The 11,844-nt window shown below is 28.9% G+C and overlaps 1 protein-coding gene across 1 annotated transcript in view; it reads left to right on the top strand.

Moving 5' to 3' along the window:
- LOC108692884 (arrestin homolog) overlaps positions 1-7,440 on the top strand; it is a 43,984-nt gene extending 36,544 nt beyond the window's left edge. The window contains exons 9-11 of the mRNA XM_018201435.1: positions 2,212-2,248; positions 6,089-6,372; positions 6,826-7,440. Coding sequence (XP_018056924.1) covers positions 2,212-2,248; positions 6,089-6,372; positions 6,826-7,107 — 603 coding nt within the window. The 3' untranslated portion in view covers positions 7,108-7,440. The remainder of the gene's footprint in view (positions 1-2,211; positions 2,249-6,088; positions 6,373-6,825) is intronic.
- The last annotated feature ends 4,404 nt before the right edge of the window (positions 7,441-11,844 follow it).

Here is an 11,844-nt window from a genome sequence, read left to right as displayed (position 1 = left end):
ATATTGTTTGAAGTATATATTAACATATATTTTTTTTTATATATTAAGCTATATATTATTTATACATTATAAAGCATATATTCATACTTGTTATTCAAGTCAGATTCATTTTCATTATGCTTTATGACGGGAATTTAATCAGAATTATTCTAAATAATAAGAATTAAATACAGTGTGTATGGCACATAAAATATATATTCTATTTATATTTCCATATTTTAATTGGATAAAAAATATGAGCACGTGAAAAAACTTTAATTGTTTAGCTGCAAAAGTAAAAAAAAGCAATCTTTTTCAATCAAAACAATATTGACGTATATGAAAAAAAGAACCATTTATCGTATGAAAAATTAGTTCACGGAATTTTTTCACTAAATTTTTGCTGAAAACTCAATTTTTTTCAAATAATTATGGATTAATAGGCAATACTGTGTATCCTTGACTCTTAATAAAATGAATCAGGATTTACTAAAAAGTGTTTGCTCCATAATCAAAGCACCAGCGATTTATCGATTTTATCGTTATTTTAACAAGCAATAATAAGTGAATTTGTCTTTTTTTCTTCCAAAATAATTAATTGCGATCGTAGATAGGAAATTATATTCGCTACTTTGTGAAACGTTAACGGAACCAGCTCATGATTCAACAACTACCGCGTAGCAGTCAATATTTCAAAAAGCATCAGATGTGAATCCCACCACTTGTTCCTTTTCTGTTCCTTGGGGATCCAAATACTTGGATATTCATACCCCGGAGCGTTTGCCGATCTCTCTCCCTATCAGACACACGCACGTTTCCATCCATTTATTCATTCTTTCCGTTTGTTTTTTTCTTGTCACGACTTTCCGTGCACGCAATGTCTGATGTCGAATGCAAAAGAGGCCACTCGTAAAATCGATTACGATTTGCGTGATGGAATTGAAGAAAAATAAGCTTAATCAATCCTAAAAAGATCAATTGATGTTTCTTACAGAATCGTGCTCTCAGCGAAGTGATGAGAACTTTCGAAATATGAAAAAAATTACAAAATTGTTCTAAAGTCGTTATACTCTTTATTATTAATTAAAGATTTATTCTAAAGGTCACGGACTAAAAAAATTTATTCTAAGCCAAATACACGGAGAGAATCAAGAAAATTAATGTCCGCCGAGACATCTTTAAAAAAATTAAACACTTTTAAATTGCTTTATGAATATAGACTGTCACAAAATTTCAAAATATCTCCAGAAAAGAAATAATAAAAGATCCTAAAGTTATTTTTGCAAAGATTTTTATCTACAGATTTTTATCTACATGTTTTTCCATTTATCTTTATCTTCTATCATGATTTTTCTCAAATATTTATAAAAATTATAAATTTGCACCTTTTCATTTTGGATCTTCTGCACTAAATTACAATATTAATTTATAAATATATTTACAAATGATTTTAATTAATTAAATTAGAATAAAATTAATGATACATTTTTGGCTCGCTATACAATTTCATTTATTAATTATTAGAAATATATATAGTAGTGCCACTCCCAGCTTTCAAATTAACTATCGCTTCGCGCGCGCGTGTGTTAGACTTCTGCAAATTTAATAAGCATGTTTAGAACATTCATATCCCACGAGCTCAATGAAGTTGCATCAACGTCTTAATAAGACTGTTACTTATGTGACATGTACTTTAATAAATATAGCTTTTCGTTAACGCTTTTTGAGCAAGTAATCTAAAAAAGTGATCTAATATTCAATAAACAATAAATTAATTTTTGATAATTCAACAATGTCTTATGCATCAACAATAAATTATGAATTTTGGGAAAATTGATCTTTTTTTTTAAAAATTGTGTAATGAGCAAAAATATCAGAATGATTTAAATATATTTATTACTATTATTTATTAGTACTATTAATTAAACTGAATACAAATGTAGTACATTGAAGACAAATGTACTAAATTTTAATAAATATTTGTTTGAATAATACTAACTTAACATCTACTTATACATATTATATTATATTACTTAGTAAATAAACATTTACTAAATTAAAAAATGATACATCAATAGATATATATATATATATATATATAAATAAAATTAAAATAAATTAATAGTTCTTGTACTAAATAAATATATACGTATTTACATTTAGTAAATGTTCAGATATTCAATATTATTCAAAGAAATGTGTATTAAATCTAGTACATTTTTTCTCAGTGTAGTAGGCAATTCTTCGAATGTTTATCTCCGCAATAATAATTTATCTTAAACAAGTTTTAATCAAAGAAAACCAATTAAATTAAATCAAGTCGTGCAAACGCTCGTGTATTTTTTCTGTCTACTTTTCATTTTCTACACTTCTTTCAACACAGCGGCTGTATAGAATAGCGCGAATAATCATCCCCGGACAGTTAAACATCAAGAGTTAAATGTTATAAGATAATACAGTGCATTGTATAATAAATTATATTGTGACGCAAAAATTGCAAGAGAACGTTATTGATTAATTTGATTTTTATAAATAAATAAAGTAATATTTCAAATTTCATGAATATTCTTAGTCATAGAACAATCTTTCACTCAATAAGAATTAAAAGAAACCAGAAAAACATATAAATTCAATGTTATTTTACCTTTAAAAATGTTGAGCAACATTTTCTAATGTTTTCAAATATCAGCGATATATGTATATAAATTCTAATTATATATACATACATGCAATTATAATACTTATAATTTTTAAAGAAATATTGCTATATTCTTTTGTATTTTTCTTCATTATTTAAAATTTTTTATTTAAAATCAGATATCTATAAGAAGTTTAATATTATAATGTTCTTCATTTAACTGATAAAACCTTTTTGTTACAAGTCCAATGTAGACGCTATCTAATGTATGAATAAATGAATGAAGGAGTCAGTAAGAATAAGTCAATAAAATAAAGACCAAAATCAACAGATATTTTCACACAAACTTGCATGAGATACCGGATTATTGATAAATAAACTGTATAGTTTGTTGCTTGATAACAAGATAATAATAAGGAACAACATTGTATTGCACATCTAATATTCTTTATACTTCATAATAACTTGATTACTTGGTCTTCTATGTAGCAGTTACACTTACGCTAAACTACTAATATATATCGGCAATAGTCCATAAAGTGAAACTTTGTAACCGATCTAATTTCTGAAGTAAATATTTACATAGTAGTAGTGTTTTAGAGCATAACATTTACATATACCGATGACAATTACACAAGATAAAAGTGTTGAATATATTGCGCAAATAAACATTGCACTTTTATACCATTCGATTCATATAATGATAATTGACGGTAATATTTCGAAAATTTGAATCTATGCTTTTACGAATTATAAATATAACAAATTTTTTGTTACTTTCGATTTCAAAAAATTCGCAACAATTATTACAGGAAAAAAAATCACGAAAAATAATATTGCATGGAGTCGCATGAAATTTTAATAACAATTGTTTTTCAGCTTTTTTATGCAGCAATTAATGTTTCGAAGTAAAAAAAATGCAGTTATATTTTTGCTAGAATATTTTATAACAAAAAAATTGTTTCAAAATTTTTTTATACACGAACTTCAATTATTATTCAATAAAAAAATAACAAATAAAGATATTTAACAATTTCCAAATATCTCCTATATAAGAGAATGTTAATTATTCGACAAATTGCAAGCAATCTTTAGTATTCTAATTTCAGAAAATATTTCGCTTTCAACTCCTTTTACAGTTCCCTTGCGTTCTAATAAGTATCTACAGTTCACACCTTGGCTAAATTAGCGAACTTAATCCAGCTCTCAGTATATACACAATACAATTATGCAAGTGTAACGTGTAATAAAACCACGGTGATATCAGAGAGATACAGAAATGTTCAGACCGAAATGTTTCCGCTTTATGCTTCACTATTATTCTAGTAGCAATACGTTAATCTATTTGGAAGGAAGAGAATAAAAGATCTCTCTACAGAGAAATTTGGATTAAAAAACGAAATTTGATTCTGTCATTTAAAAAGTATAATACTTATTTTAGTCATACGTAGATATATTTAGTTTGTTTACCATATTTACTTATGCAAAATTCTACATTTATATTTTACAAAAAATAAAAACAATTCATATTATGATATATAGTTCTAAAAAATGAACAAACACACAGTCAATATAAAATTTATTGTATTTTAAATTACTCTCTTTATATTTTATTAATGAGAAAGAACATAATTATAAAACGCAATAAATTAATTGGACAGATTCTATATATCAATTGACACAAACTTCCCTAATCGAGATAACCTTAAAGGAAAAGCAGAGACTCGAGTAGCGATCGGCACACAGAATATTGATTAATTCAAATCATCAATTTCAAAGGGAAATTCAAGGAGACCTACTATAATGTTTATGCATATATATATCCTCGGACAGTATACGTATGCATAAGCACTACATGTATGCAACGGATAATTAAAATAGAAGATAAATATTAGTAACATACCATATATCGTAATGTGTGGTTAATTTAGAAATTTAATAAAAAATAGTATAGATAAGCATATGCTAAAAATAGTTGCAGACTAATACTTTGATCTATTAATCATTAAAAATCATTTTTGAAAAAAATTTAAATCATCTACTGAGTTTTATCGACTTTTATGTTTCTGAAATTTAGACTTTCCCAAGAATCACTCTCTTTATCAAGATTTACGCTACAACACAAGCTACAGAAACAAGTTTTGAAAGCATAACGAGATTGCGTCTGTCTGTTTACTCAAGAATTCATAGCATTCTATCCGATGCCTAATTAAATATTCTATACATGAGTGAGTAAACCATTAGCATCGTCGTAATTCAACTAGATGAAATAATTGAAAATTAAGAACAAAATAATAAGTTTCTTGGAAAAATTTTGAAACCTCAAATAGATAGCTAATTTTTCTTCTTTTAAAAAACATTTAAAAAATAGCAAAGATTAAATAGAGATTCTATAAAATCGGAATTCCTATTAATAAAAGCAATCATGTATTGATATCGGTACATGAATAACAATATTCTATCGATTCTTTAATATACCTTGCCACTTCATGAAAAAAAGACAATAACATACAAACGATATCAGCGATTTTCCTAGCAATCGGCAGGAGTCATTTCCATACGAAAGCTATCAAAAAAAACGACGACAAGAAATAAGAAAAAATATCGCGCCGTTGAATCTATAATTCAATTTGTTTCACACACATTGCAAGAAGCAAAAAATAAAAAGGCGATGATACCGAATTGAATCTGCCTGTGTGCATAATCTGTATTGATTTATTCGATATTTTCTTCTTAAGTTATAAGAAACGCTCGCAATACGAATAGCAATTTCTCTCAAGGAGAAATCAACCCGATGAGATGCCAAAGGTACATCATGACAGGAAATTGTGTTCGCATCGCTTTTGAGTGCTACTTCATTAACAGCAATAGAGAATGTTGTTTGAAAATAGGAACACAGTACATCCTGCCGATATTCTGTCCACTAGCCAGAAAGGATGGGCGCGCAAGCAATCCCATCATGTTAACTCTGTCCCAACAGTTAAGCAAACAAAGCGACACTCCTTGACCACCTGTAAACTATACGAGTTATATTTCGTAATCAAATTTAAGTTCGTGGGCAATATATGGATATAATAGACATCGCAGAATAACAAGACACACAGAATAACTGGCTTTCATAAATGTTAATTCAAAAATATGTACACACACACACACACACACACACACACACACACACGCGCGCGCGCGCGCACACACACACACACACACACACACACACACACACAGAGAGAGAGAGAGAGAGAGAGAGAGAGAGAGAGAGGATGATAGTTTTAGATTAAATATTCTAAAAGATAACAACTAATTCATATCAAAAAAACTTTATACAACCAGATATCCAAAATGACTTACAATTAGTTTCAAAGATATAGAATGGATCCCTATAAGTTAAAAGTATAAGTTAAAAGAAAAACTTCAAACTCGGACACTCGATATCTTAGCCATTTCGAACATACGAAATGTTTACTTTACAGGTAATCGTCGTACAACATGTGGACGTCTGTATGTTCAGTAACGGCAAATTCAAGAATGTTGTAGCTCTTGTAAACTCGCAAGAAGATTGTCCTCTAGGTCCAGGTGGTAATTTGCGAAAAATTTACACTCTCAGGCTAGTTAAAGGCACAACTAAAAATTGGATCGCATTGGAGGACAGCTATGCGAAAACTGGAGCAAGTCTGGCATCAACGGTTACTAATCCTCGGAACGGACCTGATGATAGGAACGTTTATACGATTTATGTATCTTATTATGTGAAGGTAATTTTAAATATAAAAAAGGAAATAAAGATCATCAGATAGACCTATTATAGGAAATAAATATATAATTTTCACTTAAAACATTAGAAGACCTGAACTATTGCAAAAAAAAAGTGTGAAAATTTTTTTATTATAAGAATTCAAATTCTGGAAAAAATTTATTATATAATATATTAGATACTTTACTTCAAATAAAAATGAATACAAATAAAGTATAGTTTGACATTATCGAAAACACGTATTGTTACATTGATTGATTGCAATATTATTTTAAAGAAAAATAAGACACCTTTTTCGTCGATTCTATATCCATTTAATTTAAGCAAATTGATTTATTTTAGATTGATTATTTAACTTTAGTTATCAATCTAATTATAGTATGAAATTGTTACAGAATATTATAAAAAATATTTTATGAAGATTCTTAATTTTTTTATCATTTTTTTCTTTAAGGTCAAACTGTTCATCTCAGCGATGGGTGGTGAAGTATCTTTGAAGTTGCCATTCACGTTGATGCACAGTAACATAGATGCAGATCTTGTGGGATTTCCGTCTCCTACTCGAGAAATACCAAAAGAATTTGAAAAAAGCACGAATGAAAACACAGGGAAATCTGATAGCAGTAGTAGTCATCAAAATAAGGAGAATAAACTGGAGGCCATTAAAGAACAGAAAGAATCAAGAGTAACTGATGTGGACCTGATAGAGCACTGCGAGGAAAGCGACAGCACCTGAGAGCGGGCGCAACAAGGCGACGCGATGTCGCGGCCGTCTGTCAGAAAAAGCAGTGATGCGAAGGTTATCAAGAATTCCAATCACAAAACTTGTAGACTCAGCGTCAGTATTCAACGAGCTTGGTGTTGCTTCAGAAGGGCCTCTTAGTAAACGGAATAGAAATGGAATTCTCGTAGTATCAGTGACAATTGATAACATTTTGCTTTGCACCATCGCATCGTTGTGATTCTTCTTAGTTTTTCATAGAAAAATCTCATGACGATTATACGAAATAAAATAAAATAAAATAAAATAATGTATAGTGAATTCTGTTAATTGAATAAGTCGTTAAAATCATTGATGTATACATAAATATGGATATCTTTTTTTTTTAATAAAATGCAGATTCGGAAGTTATCAAATATATGCAATCTTAAGAAAACACTGAACAACTTATTTAACTTTATATTTCGTAGAAAAAATTGTATAGAAGTGCGATTAATTAAAATACTGTATTTTCATGAAATATTGTGAAAAGTTGTACGTCATTCATATCATTCATATTGTTGTATAGATCGTAGCAGAATTTTAATCGCTCTCAATAGAGGAAACGTTTCAATTATAAACATAATATTCTAATCTATGTCTATGGTTTTAATGTGCATATCTTCGTTATAACCAAGTGTATGAAGTTGCTACTAATATATCATACGTAAATTATATTTCTCAGTATGAAAGAAGATATATTTCATTAAAAAATTATGATTTGTTAGCATTGCAATTTTTTTATCTACAGCTTTTATCAAGCGGAAAAAGATTTATCTTCCAAGAAATACATATTCCTGTATATTTACGTAGAGTAATCTTAAGATATACGTATATATGTAATATATTCTTGTAAGAATTAGGAGAATTTTATCGTTAACTTATATACTTAAAACTTCGTGAATGTAAATCGCTTAAAACTATTTGCGTTTATATCTTCCTACTCATTTAATATAAGAATATTCCTACTGCCATCCTAATCATTTCAACCAGATTCTGAGTAATTCATTTCGAAAACACATGAAAGAATACGCGAGACATTGACTGATATTCACAGTCATTCTTCTTTAAGATCATCTTAAGTACAGCTTTATGATGGATTTATGATGTCTTAATCCTCAGTACCCACAAAGGATTAGCGTAACCCATTCGATTTTCATAGTTCAGATATTTTTTTCGATCTCATTTGCAAAATATCTTTTGTGCTACGACATTGTAGACTTTCCAACTCAAAAATTCTTTTTTTTCAGTTTTCAAACGATAGATTAAAAAAATTAGTTAAAATCGATACGCACTACAATCTGAGATACAAGCAAAAGAAAAAACGCTAGGTTACAAATACTTGGACGTGGATAGATAGAGATTTTTTTGAGATGTGAGGGTTAAGATGATTTTTTTGAGATGTAAGGGTTAAGATGATCCTTAAGATGATTTTATAATGAAATATAAAAAGGCTATGAATACCTACAGAATCATATTAGCATTTTAGAACATTATTTAAGATAGTCTTAAAATAAGAATTGATTATGAACCCAAATTATTTTATCGTTCTTGTACATAAATTGTAAACTTAGCTTTAACCATCTATATAAAGTTATATCTATATAAATATCGAATTAAAAATATCAAAAATATTTTTTCAAGGAGATAAAGATCTATTTTTTATTATAACAATTAATGTACAAATTATCCCACAATCACTAGATAAAATTTGAATTGTATATTTCTCGATAATTGTAAATTTAATTTCTTTTTGAGGATCTTGAAAAATTCTTCTCTAAACAAGAATGACAGGTTTCGATCTCATTTAATCAACATAAAATATTTTAAAATATTGTATTCACAAATGAAAGTATATTTGAACTTAAGTAAAAGAAATTATCTAGGCATATCTACAATAACAACTGTAGGAACATTTTTTTATTTTTATATAAACTTTAAATCCATTACATTTATCATTAATATTTAATGACAATGAAATACATTGCACCATTACTATTTTTATGTCTATAAGTAATATATCGACTGACCAATCACACGAAAAATTACAAACTAATACGACTAATAAAAAAGTACCTAATAGTAGTCATTTCCAAACGGTATTACACAAATGTCAAATAATACTTCAATTATTTCTTTATTTATAAGAAAGATATGTAAAGATGTACAGATTGTATCTTTAACATTGTAAATAATAAATACAACATATAAGTATATTGGATTTTCATAAAAGTTCATATGAGTTCCAACAGATGTTAATCGAAATTTAATCCAAATCATTCTTAAATTTTATATAATGTGTATAATTTATAGTTACAGTTTATAATTATTAAATAGACAAATTATATAAACAAATTACGAATTAATTTCTCATCCATATTTATAAGATATTTTTTTTAATTATTTAAATGTCATGTTATTATTTCAATGTTGCCTATCCCTATATAGATTATAACGCTGTTCACATGTGATTGTTTTTATAACTGAATATAACTTCTTTGCACTTAAAATGAAATAAGTATATGTGACAAATGTGAAACAAAAAAAAGATTCTAGTGTAGCAATAAAAAATAAATTTAATATATATATTTTAGACTCACCATGCCACTGTGCTCTTGCGTATCCTCTGACAATCTTTTTGCTAGTTTTTCCAACATCATCCTGTACGTTGACTAAAATATACTTAAATCTTCCGTGGCCATCAATGTCTACATCAGGCACTTTGTCTAATAACTGAGACATTTTGACGAATCGACGTATACCTGTGACAAAATGTACACAACAATAAGCACAACATACGACATAATGTGACGAACAAATTGTTTCTATTTATATTTATGTACACACATCGTTGCAAACGAGCACATTGGCTGCTTTCTCTATTTAGTGACACAAGTCATCACAAATATTCTATTCTATTTTTTTAACATTCAATAAGAAACAAAAATAAGATGATACTTATGTCAACTTGTACCAAATGGAAAATATCTATTGTTAACAATAATTGAAATTTTCCGACAGCTTAACGAATTGACGCATACTTACTATACTTGTAACAAAGTACATAGGCAACAATAACATACAGAATACAACATAACCTGAAGCGAACTATTTCTATTTACATCCATGTATCGCACCACTAATAACATTCATCAATAACGACGTACTACTAATCAAAATAACACGGAATAAACATATCTCAAATATTTTTACGCGTGACGTGATATTATTTGTTGAAATTATCACAAAATACCTCTTAAAGCAAGTTGCCGGCTGCTCTGACCGCTTGTTAATCCAAACTTTAAAATTGCAGCCATGAGCGGCATCACATAATTCAAACGCGTGATTGGCTGATTTAGACTCTTGATTTTTTTAAACCACAGTTTAGTGCATGGTGTAAAGACTTAAACGCAATAGGCACAGGCAATAGGCATAGGCAATAACAAGCCGTCCAATCAGATCTGGAGTATACATTCGATATTATATCCCAAACCACTGATTGGACGGCTCGTTATTTCCTGTGCCTATTGTATTTAAATCTTAAAAATATAAGGTATAAGATCCTGCACACAATAGAAAGAATAAGGAATTAAGAATAAAGAATAAATAATTTTAACATATCAGAAATCGGATACATCGGAATACACGATTAAAATCTTTAGTATTGTGTCAAATTCACTCTATTGTGCATCTCGGGAGTAGCTTTACCTTATATTCTTTCTATGCGTCATACGACATCTAACATATTTATGCCAGTTCTACAATAGAGTCGCAAGACGTAAATCGTAAGAAATTGGTCACTCACAGTTAAATGTGAGAAGAATAATTGACTATGACTAGTTAATTTCTTATAGCTTACCGCTTACGTCTTTATTGTAGAACAGGATTTGAGCACAAGAATTGTCGTAACACTTAGGCTTAGTTAACTTAAGTTGTAGACGTAAGTAAATGCACAAGCTTTTGGCGTACGTCCTCATAAGCCGGTTCTATTTATCATTAGTTGTAAGCTGATCACAAATTTGTTACGACAGCCAATATTAGCGTTAATTTCAAAATGCAAGCTTCAGATTGGCTGTCGTAATAAACTTGCGATCAGCATGCAACTCATGTAGAACTGGCAATAAGTTGTACGTTATACGTGAAAACTTGTGCGTTACTTACGTCTACAACTTAAGTCTCTAATGTTGATTCTATAATGAGTCGATAGTCGGAAGTCTTAATCTTAATCGGTAAAATTGGCCAATCAGTTATTCAAGTTAGCTATTGGTCAATTTCATGATAAGACTTAGGACTACCGATTACCGACTCATTGTAGAATCGTAAATACATATTATGACAATTCTTGTGCTCAATCCAGGTCGAGTTCACATCTTAACAAAAAAGCGGAAAGCGGAAAAACGGAAGCCAAATAGCTATATAATTTAATATAATATAATTTGAGTGATTGCAAGGATAAAGGTTGAAAATACCCTGATCAATTTAAATTTTGATAAAAATAGATTAAATCGATGTGTTTTTACACGAAATGAGAGATATTAAACGTTAAATCTCGTCTACAATAGTAGTCCCACAGGTTGTGTCGCATGTCGCGAGGAGTAGCGTCATAGAAAAATTTGTCACATGTCAAAAGAGTGTCGCTAAATGAGCGTCTACACAGAGAGAAACCTGAGAGAGGACGACCCAAAACCTGCAACCGCAAAATGCTGCCACGCA

The sequence above is a fragment of the Atta colombica genome, unplaced genomic scaffold, assembly GCF_001594045.1.
Source record: "Atta colombica isolate Treedump-2 unplaced genomic scaffold, Acol1.0 scaffold83, whole genome shotgun sequence".
Taxonomy (NCBI): Eukaryota; Metazoa; Arthropoda; class Insecta; order Hymenoptera; family Formicidae; genus Atta; species Atta colombica.
This window is presented reverse-complemented; position numbering and strand designations above follow the sequence as displayed.